This window comes from Oncorhynchus gorbuscha, linkage group LG01 (genome assembly GCF_021184085.1).
Source record: "Oncorhynchus gorbuscha isolate QuinsamMale2020 ecotype Even-year linkage group LG01, OgorEven_v1.0, whole genome shotgun sequence".
NCBI classification, from domain to species: Eukaryota; Metazoa; Chordata; class Actinopteri; order Salmoniformes; family Salmonidae; genus Oncorhynchus; species Oncorhynchus gorbuscha.
The window spans coordinates 76668295-76684722 of NC_060173.1; the positions used below are offsets into that span (position 1 = coordinate 76668295).

Below are 16428 nucleotides of genomic sequence, written 5' to 3' on the forward strand. Positions count from 1 at the left end.
TAAACTTTGATTTGATTAATATGTCCTTTAGTATAGCTTGGATATAGACTGGCTAGAAGGACACTCCCGTCAGTGTCAAAGGTTAGTATATATTCTACAAACTGGCCTGTTTTACAGGTAGCATGTTTATCTCCCCTCCCCCTGGATGGACGGCCCCACCATCAACAACACGCATTAGCGATCACACAGATAATAGCCAATGTCACACTGTAGGCAATTAAGCCCAGAGAAGACTTCAGAGGCTATCAAATTTGCAATTGCCATGAATGCTTGGGTGTGGAGATAGCTAGGACATCACAGCCAATGAAAAGGGACCGGTAGGTAGTACACCAGAGTATACAGGAAGGATGGACCATTTGAGAGAGGATCTGCCTGGAGATAAAAATGCTCTGCCCAAAGACTCCCCAGACAGACAGTGTGTAATGATGATTTACATTGCGTCTGTGCTTCAATCCCCACCAGCCTCTAGCCCTGCTGCTGTTGACTGTCGTCTGGTCCAGACCCCAGCTCCAGCACAATCACAGGTTGCATCGTAAATAGCAGCCTATTCCCTTATAGTGCAATACATTTGACCAGAGCCCAGTACACTTTATAGGGAATAGAGTTTGCTTTGGGACTCAGCCACAGACAGGACAAAGGTAGTTATTGCTCCTCAGAGGCAGGTGGATCTTTAGAGCTTTTAGAGGAGCCACTGATGGAGCGGCCTGTCACGGCCTGGTAATAAAGGGCTCCCTGATGGATGCAGCATCGCCCCGGCCCAAACCCTCCATTTGGTCTGATTGCTGCTGAGCCTGGTTCTGATGTGGGAGCCCGCCAGGGCCCGTATTCACTATGCATCTCAGAGTAGGAGTGCTGATCTAGGATCATTTTTTTTCTTTTCAATCATAATAAATAAGAAGGCGGACGTAATCCTAGGATCAGTCCTGTGTGGCTCAGTTGGTAGAGCATGGTGCACACAACACCAAGGATTATGGGTTCGATGCACCGCTGGGGCCACCAGTGGGGAATATGCCATTTAGCAGACACACAAAAGTGTCTGCTAAATGGCATATATTATATACACTGAGTGTATAAAACATTAACAACACCTTCCTAAAATTGAGTTGGTTGACCATTCTTGATACACAAACTGATGAGAGTGAAAAACCAAACAGTGTTGCAGTTCTTGAAACAAACTGGTGTGCCTAGCACCTACTACCATTCCCCGTTCAAAGGCTTTGAAATATTTTGTCTTTCCCATTCACCTTCTGAATGGCACACATACACAATCCGTGTCTCAATTGTCTCAAGGCTTAAAAATCCTTCTTTAACCTGTCTCCTCCCCTTCATCTACACTGTTTTGAAGTTGATTTAACAAGTGACATCACTAAGGGATCATAGCTTTCACCTGGATTCACCTGGTCAGTCTATGTCATGTAAAAAGCAGGTGTTCCTAATGTGTTTTTTGAGACACTTTGAATACGGTCCCTGGTCAGGTCTGGGAGGGCTACCTGGAAACAGTGGTGCAGTAAGTGACAGTAACTGGTAAAGAATGCGGTGTCGTAAACAGTGGCGTTGATGTGACGCCGACATGCTTTGTACTGCCATTTATACTGAGAACATGGTGGGGTTTGCAGTAGCACCAGCTGCATGTATTTACTCACATGCGGCTGGTGTTACATTTCACTCCGATTTGAGTCGTTAGATCATTTGTGTACTTTAATAATATGTGTTTATTGTATTCCAATTAGGTTTCACCAGTTAGTTTTCAACTCTGAAATCAACGTCACTCTTTATCAGGGCCTAACATTAACACCTGCCAAATGCGGGTAGATTTAGGCATTGGCGGGCATTGAATACAAATAGTCAAGTATGATCACATTTGTTGAAAAATAAATTCTGCAGTAGCTGTTTTTCAAAGAATTTCCACCGTTTTGTTTCATAGCTGGTGAATGAATCGCGGAAAGTCAAAGAACTACAAATCCTATGTAGCCTATTCCACCTCGCGCTGCTATGCTGCCTGGCTGCGGGCTGTGTTAAGTGAAAGACTCATTTTTAGAAGCTCCGCACACAGGCATAAAAGTCGGTCTAATTTACTTGAAACTAATGTCTACTAAAGTGAGATTTTGTCCTTGTGTTTCTTGGCTATTTACATTGTTTTGTTCACAAACAAGGTTGTTTTTCTACGTTTGAGTTACAACTGCTAGGGAAGAGAAAACGCTTCTACTAATCAGACTCAATCTCACAGGCACAAACATGACATGAGTCTCGCTACCACGGTAACCTCCTGCCCTTAAAGGGGCAGGTAAACACTTTTGTCTCATCTGTGATATTTTAAAAAGACTCAGGTCACAAAAAGACTCAGGTCGTTGGTGTAATTTTAGCGGCAAATGTTTTTATTTTGCCTGGTAAAAAATCTGGGTGGCTGGTGAACCAAAAGGTTAATATTATGCCTTGCTCTTACCTATTCCTAACTGCAATCAGCTTGAAAATCTTTTTTTTTTTTTCTGGATCAAAATGGGGCTTAGGTGGTGGGTGTGGTGGGTGATTGGCAATGGGCGTAGCCAATGGGCCTAGCCAATTGTGCGGTATCCGACCTGCACATTTTAGAGGCCCACCTGTTGTTTAAAAATCATTTCCTGCAATTCTACACATTTTGCCATGTGGCGGAGACAACTTTTATATATATATATATATTTGTTTTACTGTTTAGACATAGGCGGCCCGAAAAACACACTCAATTCTTTTCTATGCAGAAAAAAACCCATTAAAATCGCAGTATATAAACATTCCAGCTGTTGAAATGGGGGGAATGATATCAATGTCAATGCAGTGGCTTATAGACAGCAGTATTAATAGGAAAACTAAGTCAGTGATTCACAGGCCCATTATTTATAACAGAACATTGTGCATTGAATTAAATGTTTAACGTAGGCTGCTGGGGCATTGAAAGGGCACCTGTTAACAGCCTGTGCAGACATTGCAGATGTAACAGATGTCTCCTGGCTGGCTAGTGCTCTGTATCTGTCTTGCTGGTACTGCTGTACACTGAACAGAACAGAGCTACACTACAGTATAGTATGAACCAGCAACCAGTCATATGGGGTCCTGGTCAAAAGTAGTGCACTATATAGGGAATAAGGTGCCATTTGGGAAATATCCTTACACTTACATCTCTCCTTGCCCGGCAGAAACATGACCAAAGTGTAGTCTAGCCTACTAAAGGGGTGTGGGGATGGTGTGTAAAAGACATCACGCCGCTTGCTTATCGAGTACCACTTTCTCCCGATTCGGCACATCCTCAGCCTTGCTAGCACACGTGATCACCCTCCTGAAGCTTCTTACCAGTCAGCGCCATGAGAAAAGCTAGCAATTCAGACACTTCAGGCTGAGGAGTAAGTTTCACACATCCCCATGTGCAACAGGTGCACTCCTTAGTATACAAATATATTGCAGACTTTGGAGAAGAGAGAAGTCAGCCAAGCAGTGTTTGTGTGAAAGGAGTGAAATTAAAATGAAGTGAAATGAGTTATAGTGCAAAAGAGGGGAGAGGGGGTGGAGTGGAGGAGGAGAAAGAGTAGGGAGAGGGAGCGTTGGTGGAGGGGTCTCCTTGGTTAATAATGAGTAATGAGATATTCCATCATTTCTATCCTTCCCTCCCCCTCTCTTGACTCTGCCTCGTTCCATTTCACCACATGTATTGCTCAACTAGGTTGGAACCACAGAACCAAAGGCATCATTCCAGGATTAGAACATCCTCCTTCTCAACCAATATGCTGTAGAATTTCTGCCCACAGTATGATGGTAATACAACCTTTGCAAGTGAATTAGAGAAGTAAGCATGTTCACGGTAGCAGAGTGGTTTCTGCAGGGGGTCACAAGTTGCCTCTGGTTTTAGTGTTAAATCAAATCAGCATAGACTGCGTCCATTACCAGATTTCATATGAATGAAATGGTTAGATTGTTCTTGCTTCCGATGCCACCACAGTAGTAAATAATATTGTGTGTGCCTTTGTGTGTTCGTTCATGTATTGTGGCATTAGTTTTGACTTCATTACGTCTTGGCAGTACATTATGTGGCTGGACGGGTTTGTATTTAATCAGAGGGACTGCCAGCATTATTAATAACTGGAAGAGAGAGGGGGGGAGGAGAGGTGCTGACAGAATGCAGGGTAATAACTTACTGTAGTCCAGGCCTTGCACTACCCTTAGGGGGGATAGCCCCCCGTATGTGGAGCCATATTCCTCTGGCATGCTGAGGTAATGTACATACAGCTGAGGTAATGTACATACAGAATACCAGCAGCATCCCCCAGTTGAGGAAGAAGGGCCCTATATAATCTGTGTTTTGGAGAACGCAGACAGATTCACGTAATCTAGGCATTTAAACAGAATTCAGATTTATTGAAACAATTAGTTGGAAATCAACTTAATGTATTGAACTCATTAGAAAAGGCATAGATTTGCTCAATTTAATCATAAGGCATGAACAAAATGCATCAGTGATTTGTATTTTCCTGCAGCAGCACAGGAATACCCATCTGTTTGTGTCTGTGTGTTATCAAGGCACAAGGCAAGACCCAGATGCAGACACAGGAGGCAGATGGTTGGAGTCTTACAATGTTTAATAATCCAAAGGGGTAGGCAAGAGAATGGTCGTGGACAGGCAAAAAGGTCAAAACCAGATCAGAGTCCAGGAGGTACAGAGTGACAGACAGGCTCGTGGTAAAGGCAGGCATAATGGTCAGGCAGGCGGGTACAAAGTCCAGAAATAGGCAAGGGCCAAAACCGGGAGGACTAGAAAAACTAGAGACTGCAAAAAGCAGGAGAACGGGAAAAACCGCTGGATGACTTGGAAACATACAAGACGAACTGGCACAGAGAGACAGGAAACACAGGGATAAATACACTGGGGAAAATAAGCGACAGGTGAAACAGATCTGTGTGTGTGTGTGTGTGTGTGTGTGTGTGTGTGTGTGTGTGTGTGTGTGTGTGTGTGTGTGTGTGTGTGTGTGTGTGTGTGTGTGTGTGTGTGTGTGTGTGTGTGTGTGTGTGTGTGCGTGTGCGTGTGCGTGTGTGTGAGAATGTCTACACTTCCGGTCAAAAGTTTTAGAACACCTATTCATTCAAGGGTTTTACTTTATTTTTAAATGTTGTTATACATTGTAGAAAAATAACACATATGGAATCATGTAGTAACCAAAAAAGTGTTAAACAAATCCAAATATATTTTATATTTGAGATTCTTCAAATAGCCACCTTTTGCCTTGATGACAACTTTGCACACTCTTGGCATTCTTGGTACTGTTCCTAGGCCGTCATTGAAATAAGAATTTGTTCTAAACTGACTTGCCTAGTTAAATAAATGTCAAATACATTTTTTTTTCATCTCAACCAGCTTCATCTGGAATGCTTTTCCAACCGTCTTGAAGAAGTTCCCACATATGCTGAGCACTTGTTGGCTGCATTTCCTTCACTCTGCGGTCTGACTCATCCCAAACCATCTCAATTTGGCTGAGGTCGGGTGCTTGTGGAGGCCAGGTCATCTAATGCAGCACTCCATCATGCTCGTTCTTGGTAAAATAGCCCTTACACAGCCTGGACGTGTGTTGAGCCATTGTGCTGTTGAAAAACAAATGATTGCTCCATTAAGCCCAAACCAGATGGGATGGCGTATCGCTGCAGAATGCTGTGGTAGCCATGCTGGTTAAGTGTCCCTTGAATTCTAAATAAACCACTTACAGTGTCAACAGCAAAGCACACCCACACCATAACACCTCCTCCATGCTCTACGGTGGGAAATACACATACGGAGATCATCCGTTCACTCACACCGCGTCTCACAAAAATTGCGAAATGTAGAAAATAGTAACATTAAAGAAAAATCCTTGAATGACTAGGTGTTCTAAAACTTTTGGCCAGTCGTGTATGTGTAGCTGTTAGCGATGAAACCTCCTCAATTAAATGTTAACTGCCTACCTGGCAGAATGATGTCTTGATTATTTGCATCATTCCAGTAGCCATTTGTTTAGCAAACTCTGCAATCACATGAGCGCTACAGAAACATTGCTAACCAAACAACAGTCTCTTGCTGGTGCGCACTTGAATTAACCTCTCTGGGATATGTTGGACGGTAGCGTCCCACCTGGCTACCATCCAGTGAAAATGCAGAGCGCCAAATTCAAATAAATTACTATAAAATTCAACTTTGATGAAATCACACATTCAATATACCAAATTAAAGCTACACTTGTTGTGAATCCAGCCAACGTGTCAGATTTCAAAAAGGCTTTTCGGCGAATGCAAACAATACTATTATCTGAGGATAGTATCTCTGTAAACAAAGAGAGAAAAGCATATTTCAACCCTGCAGGTGTGACACAAAACGCAGAAATAAAAATATAATTCATGCCTTACCTTTGACAAGCTTCTTCTGTTGGCACTCCAATATGTCCCGTAAACATCACAAATGGTCCTTTTGTTAGATTAATTCCGTCTAATAATATCCAAAATGTCCATTTATTTGGTGCGTTTGATCCAGAAAAACACCGGTTCCAACTTGCGCAACGTGACTACAAAATATCTCAAAAATAACCTGTAAGCATTGTCCAAACATTTCAAACTACTTTTGTATTACAACTTTAGGTATTTTTTACGTAAATAATCGATAAAATTGAAGACGGGATAAACAACGTTCAATACAGGATGATAACAAAGTGTAGCGAGCATTTCTGGTCACGTGCCTCTATCTAACAGTACACTTTAAGTTACCCTCGTTCTGGATGGCCGTACTTCTTCATTACACAAAGGAAAAACCTCAACCAATTTCTAAAGACTGTTGACATCCAGTGGAAGAGATGCCTTAGAATTCTAGATTCCCAGTGAAAACCAATTGAAAAGAGAGTGACCTAAAAATAAAAAATTAAATCCTAGATGGTTTGTCCTCTGGGTTTCCGAATAAGCTCTGTTATACTCACAGACATCATTCAAACCATTTTAGAAACTTCAGAGTGCTTTCTATCCAAATATACTAATAATATGCATATCCTGGCTTCTGAGCCAGAGTAGCAGGCCATTTACTTTGGACACACTTTTCATCCGGACGTGAAAATACTGCCCCTATCCCAAAGAAGTTAAAGGGTAACTACACCCCAAAATCTAAATTTCTTTCGATTTTTCCCAGACCTCAAAAGTGGTCTCCTGATGTGGTTTAAGCATTGTTGTCAACTTTCTCTATTAAAAAAGTGTGATTTTGAGAGCAAAAATATGAAAAACTTAAACCTGGAAAATCAAAATGGAGAAAATGTAATTTGGGGTAAAACTAAACGGAATGAGGCAAAACATTTAACAGATTTTATAGATCCCTAAGGATGTATAGGTTTGCAGTGAGCTTGTAAGTCGGTGCTTTGTTAGCTCATGCTTTATTGATAATGAAAAGCAATATGTGCATTCTTTGAAACATCATTAATGCACACAGTACGCTACAGGTGTAGAATCGTAATTTGATCAACCAGCACAGCATGAAATGCAAACATTTTATATATTCAACATTTATAAACACTTATACATTTAGTATTTTCTGCTTAAAAATGTCAGATGTGATTTCCCCTAAAAATTGAAAATGTATCAACCCCTACAAAAATGTCCATTAATTATAATCCACACAATAACTCACATTTCCTGTTGCTGCAGGATTATTTTCCTGCTGTGAGAAACTGGTCAAATTAAGATCCAATATCTGTATATATAAGAGGATTTAGCACAGTAGCATCCAAAGCTTGTCAATATGAAATTTGGCCCCAGAAATATAAAATGTTATCCACCCAACACAAGCAGTAGCGAGGGACTGAGATAACAACCGAAGTTAGAAGCGGAAGCCTTTTTGTATTTGGTTCTTCATTGATATTCGGAGGCTATGTGAGTGAGGGCTGTAAACAATGAGCAGCAGCACCGAGCAGAATGGCACCCTGGACGTGTTGCAGAGAGACAGACACAGTCACAGCATTCCTAATGAGGCAGGCTGAACCTGCGTAGCCTGTGGAGTACCGCCTCTGTACTGCACTGAGCTGTACTCTGCTGTGCTGCACGCTGGCTGTATCCACCTCTGTGTCAGTGTGTGTGCCTCTCTGCCTGCCTGCGCAACCCCAGCAGCTGTGTGTGTGTGTCTGTGGGTGTGCGTGCAGCAGGGGCTCAGTCGGTCACTGGCCCTGGGTTGGCCTGCATGGGAATATTAACATGATTTATTTCTCATCTCTCACACAGCAGAGCTGCAAGCTGAGAAAGAGACAAACTCCTCCTCCTCCCCTGCCACTCAGGAGCTGATGACAAGGCTGGGCTTCTTACTGGGAGAAGGGATCCCAGGCACGGCTCGCATACCTATGGAAGACAAGAATGAAAAAAAGGTATTTCATTTCCCCGGCAGCTGCTGCAGCGGCCGCACAACACCAGAGATAGAGAGATAGAAGGAGGGAGGGGAGGGGAGAGTGTGTGAAAAGAAGGGAAAGAAGAAAGGATGCTTATTTTGGTGCAGTTTGTCTTTGCCCTGGTTCTTTGGACTTGGATTAAAGTCTCACTACTACCACGGGAATGATTCTAATTGCATCAGATAAGGGTAACTCTAACCTCAACATGTTCTCAGATGTGTTTTGTGTGTGCACAAAGGGAATGTTTAGTTAAGTTATCTACTGTTGTGTGTTGGTGTATGAGCCTGAGGTATCCAGTGTGATGGTTTTAGGGTAACTTGAGTAGCTCTTGCAGGGGCACTTGAGTATGTAATACGAGTGTACGTGCTTACGTCCAGAAATAGAGTTATGTCAAGTCTTCGGCTCAGTTTGTTTTTCTCTGCTAATTAGTCCGGGGCTCAGCGTAAGAACAGAGAACTCCTTTGATTTCCCTCTACACGCATCACGCTTCTTTGGCACATTTTGGGCCAGAATCAGTCATTTAAGTCACTTTAAGCTTATATTCCATGAATCATCTTCATTCATCGAGATGTCAAGGTGAGAAACCCAAGAAATCAGGGCAACAATGAGTTTGAGCTGTTTTTTTGTTCAGCAGCAGCCTTGAAGGATGTTCTTCTCTGTGCTTCAGAGAGAAACACCTGGAGGCGTTGATCGTCTGTTAGTTATTCGTTGGTGTGTGAGGGAATAGTTACTTCTACACAGCTGTTTTACTATCGGAGTTTAAACGCGTTGTCTGTTTATTCTGCCCTAGAGTAAATGCCATTAAACTATTATGTCATCAGCGTGGTATGTTGTCTGGTGTAAGTTACCTTAGCCTTTTCTCCACATTACATGGGCTGTAAACATTAGGCAACAAACGGAAGAAAACAGAATGAAACAGGGAGGAAAACCCAGACTTGTCCAGGAAGAGACGCTCATTTTTGTTTTCCCGTTGCAAGTTTTTTTCTTTTGTGTGCCCTCATCAATATGGCCATGACCCAAATGTATCTGCCGTTGTTCTCCAGAGTGCTAAGTTGTGATGTAGATGGGAAACGATGAGGAAGAGTTAGCCATTTGGTGAGGAACTGTTTGCAGGCTGCAGGGCTTCATCCCAAATGGCACCCTATTCCCTATATAGTTCACTACTTTTGACCAGGGCCCAAAGTTAGTGCAGTGAAAAGGGAATAAGTTGCCATTTGGGACGCAACCCAGGGATCTCGCCAGGGAGGAGGCATGTAGCACACCGCTAGGCGCTAACGCTAACTCTAGCCATCAAGCCCCCATCCTGACTTATATACATACTGGATGGAGGAGAGGGAGGCAGGCAGCTGAGAGGACAATATAGGGCACAAACCTAGAGTTTGAAGTTATGTCATTAGCACTTCAGTACCAGGAAGAGCATGGTGATCAATCATGGGCTGAGTTCTTCTGGTTTTAGTCTCATTGTATGGCCTATATTGCAAGTTGTCATTCAGTTGTTCAAGTCTTGTCTGAAAGTGCTGATCTAGGATGAGTTTTGCCTTTTAGATCATAATGAATCAGATTAGTTTGGACAGGGGGGACCTGATCCTTGATCAGCCCTCCTACTCTCCTACTCTGAGATACGTTCAGGTCTCGTTTTGGACTTGATTTTGCTGTTTTGAAAGCCTCGCTTTGTTTACCGAGCGAGCTCATGCCTTCAGCATGAGTGTCATGCTCACATGTGAACTGCTTATATTTGTCCAGGAATTTGTATTGCTTGCACATGATTCGGGTTATTTGCTTTGGTTAAAAAAAGCTAATTGACTTGAATCATATTTTCCGGTCTGCTCCCATATAATGAGAAAAGCTCTTTATTCCCATGTGAAAAATATGAACATGTTTTTATTGTTAAACTTTGTAGCTATAAAATTCCATTCATACTGATTGCTGTAGTATTATTTACTTTGCTCAACCCTCCTCTCTCTGCTCTCTCTCTTCTTCTCTTATCATGTTTTACTATATGATGATGATGATGATGATAATGATGACGACAACAACAAATTCATAGACCTATGTGTTTTTATTAACAATGTATTTCAGGAATACACTGAGTATACCATACATTAGAAACACCAATATGATATTGAGTTGCACCCCCCCGCCCTTAATTTCGTCGGGGCATGGACTCTACAAGGTGTCGAAAGCATTCCATAGGGATGCTGGCCCTTATTGACTCCAATGTTTCCCACAGTTGTGTGAAGTTAGCTGGATATCCTTTGGGTGGTGGACGATTCTTGATACGCACTGGAAACTGTTGAGTGTAAAAAGCCCCGCAGCGTTGCAGAACTAGACAACAGCCGTTGTGTCTGGCACCTACTACCATACCCCATTCAAAGGCACTTAAATATTTTGTCTTGCCCGTTCACCCTCAGAATGGCACACATACACAATCCATGTCTCAGTTGTCTCAAGACTTAAAAATCTTTATTTAACCTGTCTCCTCCCCTTCATCTACACTGATTGAAGTGCATTTAACAAGTGACATCAATAAGGGATCATAGCTTTCACCTGGATTCACCTGGTCAGTCTATGTCATGGAAAGAGACATGTTTTGTACACTCAGTGTATATTTGACCTCCATGTGGGATCAGTGAAGCCAAATAAAATATGTTTCTCCTCTTCCTCCTGTAGTGCACAGTAACTGGTCAGGGTATCAGTCCCTGCTCCAGTCTGACCAGTAGCACGACGTCCCCCAGCACAGAGAGCCCGTGCTCCACCCTGAACAGCAACGCCAGCCACAGCCTCAGGCACAGCAGCAGTGGTCACGGCAGACCTCCCCTGAGTCACTCCAGCCCCTGTGGGACCATCACCAGCCCCAGCTCCACGCTCGAGAGCAAGGACAGCGGGATCATAGGTGAGAGACACTCGGACTGCTTGTCAGTATCTCAGCCCTACCCTCTATGTAGTGCGCTACTTTTCACCAAGGCCTCTCTGGTCAAAAGTAGTACACTATAGGGAATATGGTGCCATTTGGGACAGAATTTGACTGACTCGGTCATTTAGTCCCAAGCACGCAGCCTTTCCTCAGTACTATTCACATTATGCACAATTCCCATAAGAGTGGACCTAGAATGTCCCATGACACTAGCATCATCAATAGGATAACTCTGCATTACCCTGACCACTCCAATCTAGCATTAATAACACATATATACTTATAACCTTCGTTTAATCCAACATCTTTGTTTTACCCTTTTATGGATGCTCTGAATGAAAAGTGTACGTGTCAATGTTGTTCCTCTACTTTGTCAGTGTCTGTTTTATCAGTTTTGTATTGAGCTGTTACTGGTGTGTTAGAGAGTAGTGGTTGTGACAGTTTCAACAGCATGGTGACTTCTCTGTTCATCTGGCAGCACTGGCTTTAGGAGATTTGGGGATTTACACAGGCTGACAGGAAGATGAGTTATCACTGTATTCATTTCCTCTGGGGTTTCTGCTTAAAGGTCTCAGGGACAGTGAAACCTACTAGAAATCCATTCGGAAATCTTGAACCTGGGCCTACAGAGCCGTTTGTCACAAAATTATTTTTTTCTCTGGTTGGTGACGTTCATTTCTCAAGGCTCCAGTTGATTTGGACCAAACTAGGACAAAAGCAGTTAACCTTCTCTTTCTTTCCGAGGCATCTAACTAGGACATTGAGATTCCTATCCCCTATTGTACGGTCACCCAGGTAGACAGATTAGGCCTATATGAAGATAAAATGAAGATAAAAGACAACCTGTTACAATAGCCTCTGCTGATCTAAATGACAAATGGTAAGCTGTTGTCGAGGTCGTGGCCCTTTATGTGGCCAAGCCAGACTTGGTTTGTTGGCAGTGATACATCTCCCGAATGCAAATCCTGTGCTGCTGTTGACATAATTGATTACAGTGACTTATTTTCCCCCTAGCCCCCAGTGCAATATCACAGCTGCTAAATAATTCATGCTGGCTGTGATATTGTATCTGCCATAGTGAAGCAGCGTGAATAGCGCGTTGCCGTGCCTAGTTACAACCTACCTAACTACCAGACCGTCCAGGTTGAGACAGAGAGCTGCATCAAGCGTCTCAGAGTAGGAGTGCTGCATGAATTACTTAGCAGCTGTGATATTTCACTGGGAGCTAGGGGGAAAATGGTCTAGGATCAGCTCCTCTCTGTCCATGTAATTTTATTCATTGTGATCGAAAAGGCAAAACTGATCCTAAATCAGCCCTCCTAGTCTGAGACGCTTGACACATAGGCCTGTGGCCCAGCCTACTTAAGATCACTGGGACCTATTTCTTGTTCGGTGGAATGAATACTGTAGAACTTTATGCCTCTAGCTGAGTCAAGCAGCCTAAAGGTTTCTTCTTCAAACACATAGAATTCTGTTTGGGAGCGAAGGACAAGCTATAACATTGGTCCGGAACATTGCCTCCAGTGAGTAGGGCTTCTGGATTATTTAAAAGGCAGAGAGAGATGCCAAGTAGGCTGCGTTCCATATGGCACAATATTCCATAGGGCTCTGGTCAAAAGTAGTGCACTATGCCAGGAATAGGGTGCCATTTGGGACACGTTGTCCGTGAGACTGATTCCCAGCTCTGATGACTACTATTCGGGGCCTTTGAAGTGGTTGAAACGGACTGTGGAAGAAGTAGGATAAGATAAATCAGGGAATCAATTACTTCAAAAGCCCATATTCATTTGGGTGATTTTTTTAAACAGCACGTTGGGTGGGAGGGTGTGGAGCACTGATGCAGAGTGACATGAAAACCCTCAGCTGCTGTTGTGGTGTGGGACCCAGGGAAGGGAGGGCATCCGAAAGAGGAGGCTTAAGAGTATCATAGGAATGGTTATAATCAGTTATTCATGTTGTTAATAATAGTCCTAATCAGTTATTAATGTAGTATAACCATTATTTACAACATTAATAACTGCTTATGACCATTATTTACAACTTGAATAACTGCTTATTCAAGTTGTAAATAATGGTCATAAGCAGTTATTAATGTTGTAAATAATGGTTATAAGCAGTTATTCAAGTTGTAAATAATGGTCATAAACAGTTATTAATGTTGTAAATAATGGTTCTAAGCAGTTATTCAAGTTGTAAATAATGGCCATAAGCAGTTATTCATGTTGTAAATAAAGGTGCTACGCATATTATGTTAATTTTTATGATTTTTAATTGTAATTTCAGAAAATGTCCATAATATTTCTGCCGCTAATAGTGGAATAATTGTGTTTCACAGTATTACTTACTCAGCAGTGTTGTGATTGGCTGTGATATTCGCCTTTTCATTTCTCCCGGTGGGCTGGCTTCTGTTGTCAAAATGGGAAAACTGTTTTGACTTTGTGGATGTGTTATCTAGTGGAAACCAGGGTAAGTGGCCAATATAGAAATCGCTCAGTCATTTCCTGGTTGCAAAAATTCTACACTGTTTGCTCAATTTCAGTTTATGTGAGAAATCAAGCCCTGGATAGTGTAGGGAATCAATGTACCATCTACATCGCTGTGATATATCATTTCAATAACATAAAATATCATTTTTACAGCTGTTTGAAGCTGGTCGACCAAAACCGAAAGTAAAAGGCTAAAACGTGATGCTGTAAATCATGGTCATAACCATCTACTCATGTTATAAAGCAGAAGAGCAAGGAGACAATAAAGCACCTAGTGTAAGATATTTTACCTGTTCATTCACACCACTTTGTTCCATCTTTGTGATCCATTAACCTCTTGATTCTAGCCATCCCGAATCCGGAATCGCGAATACAGCTTTTGTATATATGCAAAATATGCTTTTGAACCATAGCTAAACAAGCATTTGTGTAAGAGTATTGATAGCCTAGCATAGCATTTAGCCTAGCATTCAGCATGCAACATTTTCACAAAAACAAGAAAAGCATTCAAATAAAATAATTTACTTTTGAAGAACTTCAGATGTTTTCAATGAGGAGACTCAGTTAGATAGCAAATGTTCAGTTTTTACAAAAATATTATTTGTGTAGGACAAATCGCTCCGTTTTGTTTGGCTACGAAAAAAACCTGTATCCAGGAGTGTAAATTCTCTAGGCAAGCTCATTAGCATAACGCAACGTTAACTATTCATGAAAATCGTAAATGAAATTAAATAAATACAGTGCCTTGCGAAAGTATTCGGCCCCCTTGAACTTTGCGACCTTTTGCCACATTTCAGGCTTCAAACATAAAGATATAAAACTGTATTTTTTTGTGAAGAATCAACAACAAGTGGGACACAATCATGAAGTGGAACGACATTTATTGGATATTTCAAACTTTTTTAACAAATCAAAAACTGAAAAATTGGGCGTACAAAATTATTCAGCCCCTTTACTTTCAGTGCAGCAAACTCTCTCCAAAAGTTCAGTGAGGATCTCTGAATGATCCAATGTTGACCTAAATGACTAATGATGATAAATACAATCCACCTGTGTGTAATCAAGTCTCCGTATAAATGCACCTGCACTGCTCTCAAGCGTAGCCTTTTGTTAACAACACTGTCATCTCGGATTTTCAAAATATGCTTTTGAACCATAGCTAAACAAGCATTTGTGTAACAGTATTGATAGCCTAGCATAGGATTAAGCCTGGCATTCAGCATGCAACATTTTCACAAAAACAAGAAAAGCATTCAAATAAAATTATTTACCTTTGAAGAACTTCAGATGTTTTCAATGAGGAGACTCTCAGTTAGATAGCAAATGTTCATTTTTTACCCAAAATTATTTGTGTAGACAAATCGCTCCATTTTCTTCACCACGTTTGGGTAAGAAAAAAAACGAAAATTAAGTCATTAAAACGCAAACTTTTTTCCAAATTAACTTCATAATATCGACAGAAACATGGCAAACGTTGTTTAGAATCAATCCTCAAGGTGTTTTTCACATATCTATTCGATGATAAGTCATTCGTGGCAGTTTAGTTACGCAATAATTTCGAAGCAGGACACCGGGCGGACACCTGGTAAATGTAGTCTCTTATGGTCAATCTTCCAATGATATGCCTACAAATACGTCACAATGCTGCAGACACCTTGGGGAAACGACAGAAAGGGCAGGCTCATTCCTGGCACATTCACAGCCATATAAGGAGACATTGGAACACAGCGCCTTCAGAATCTGGGGCATTTCCTGTATGAAACTTCATCTTGGTTTCGCCTGTAGCATTAGTTCTGGGGCACTCACAGATAATATCTTTGCAGTTTTGGAAACGTCAGAGTTTTTTCTTTCCAAAGCTGTCAATTACATGCATAGTCGAGCATCTTTTCGTGACAAAATATCTTGTTTAAAACGGGAATGTTTTTTATCCAAAAATTAAAAGAGCGCCCCTATCTCGAAGAAATTAAATGACGCTTATGAGCGAGTATCAAATGTTACAAAATTGGGTGATTTCTGAATCTCTGAATATTTGCACAAGCAAGCATCAGGTTAGTTATCCCAGATGTATTTGTTATGTTAATGTTAGGGATGATGCAACACTCAGCACCGTTCAGAAATCCAGATTAGCTGTGTTGTACACTAGGTCTACGCTAATGCTCCCGAAAACAGACGCGGTCCCATTTCTCTGACTGTACCCAATTTTGCATCCCAAATGACACCCTATTCCCTTTATAGGGGATACAGTGCCATTTGGGATGCATCCCACTGTTTGGGAGCCCAGCTGCCAGTCGGTGGCTTTTGCTTTTCCCCTCAGCTTTTAGTGATTGTATTTAGCATGACCAGCCAGGCCTGAGGAGAGGATTAAAGGGGATTTGCTTTCATGTAAGCAAACACCTGTCTTAACTCTAAAATAGAAGTTGGCTTTTCTCCACACCAGCCCCCCTTTTCTCCCTCCTAAATATTGTGTTCTTGTGGTCTCTTCGTATAAGAGGACCTGACCTGTATATGTAGGGCTCGTCCCAAACGGCACCCTACTCCCTAGATAGTGCACTACCTACAGTATGGGCCTCGGTCAAAAGTAATCAACCACAGCTTGACCATGTTATGTTGGACGGATGACACTATT

The 16428-nt window shown here is 41.9% G+C and overlaps 1 protein-coding gene across 4 annotated transcripts in view; it reads left to right on the forward strand.

Moving 5' to 3' along the window:
- Positions 1 to 16428, forward strand: part of LOC124042261 (protein TANC1-like) — a 184877-nt gene that overhangs the window by 105487 nt on the left and 62962 nt on the right. For 3 of the 4 annotated variants that reach the window (XM_046360671.1, XM_046360673.1, XM_046360674.1), the window contains 2 exons: positions 8242 to 8381; positions 11073 to 11295. In XM_046360671.1, coding sequence (XP_046216627.1) covers positions 8242 to 8381; positions 11073 to 11295 — 363 coding nt within the window. The remainder of the gene's footprint in view (positions 1 to 8241; positions 8382 to 11072; positions 11296 to 16428) is intronic. The other variant, XM_046360672.1, reaches the window with a different exon arrangement.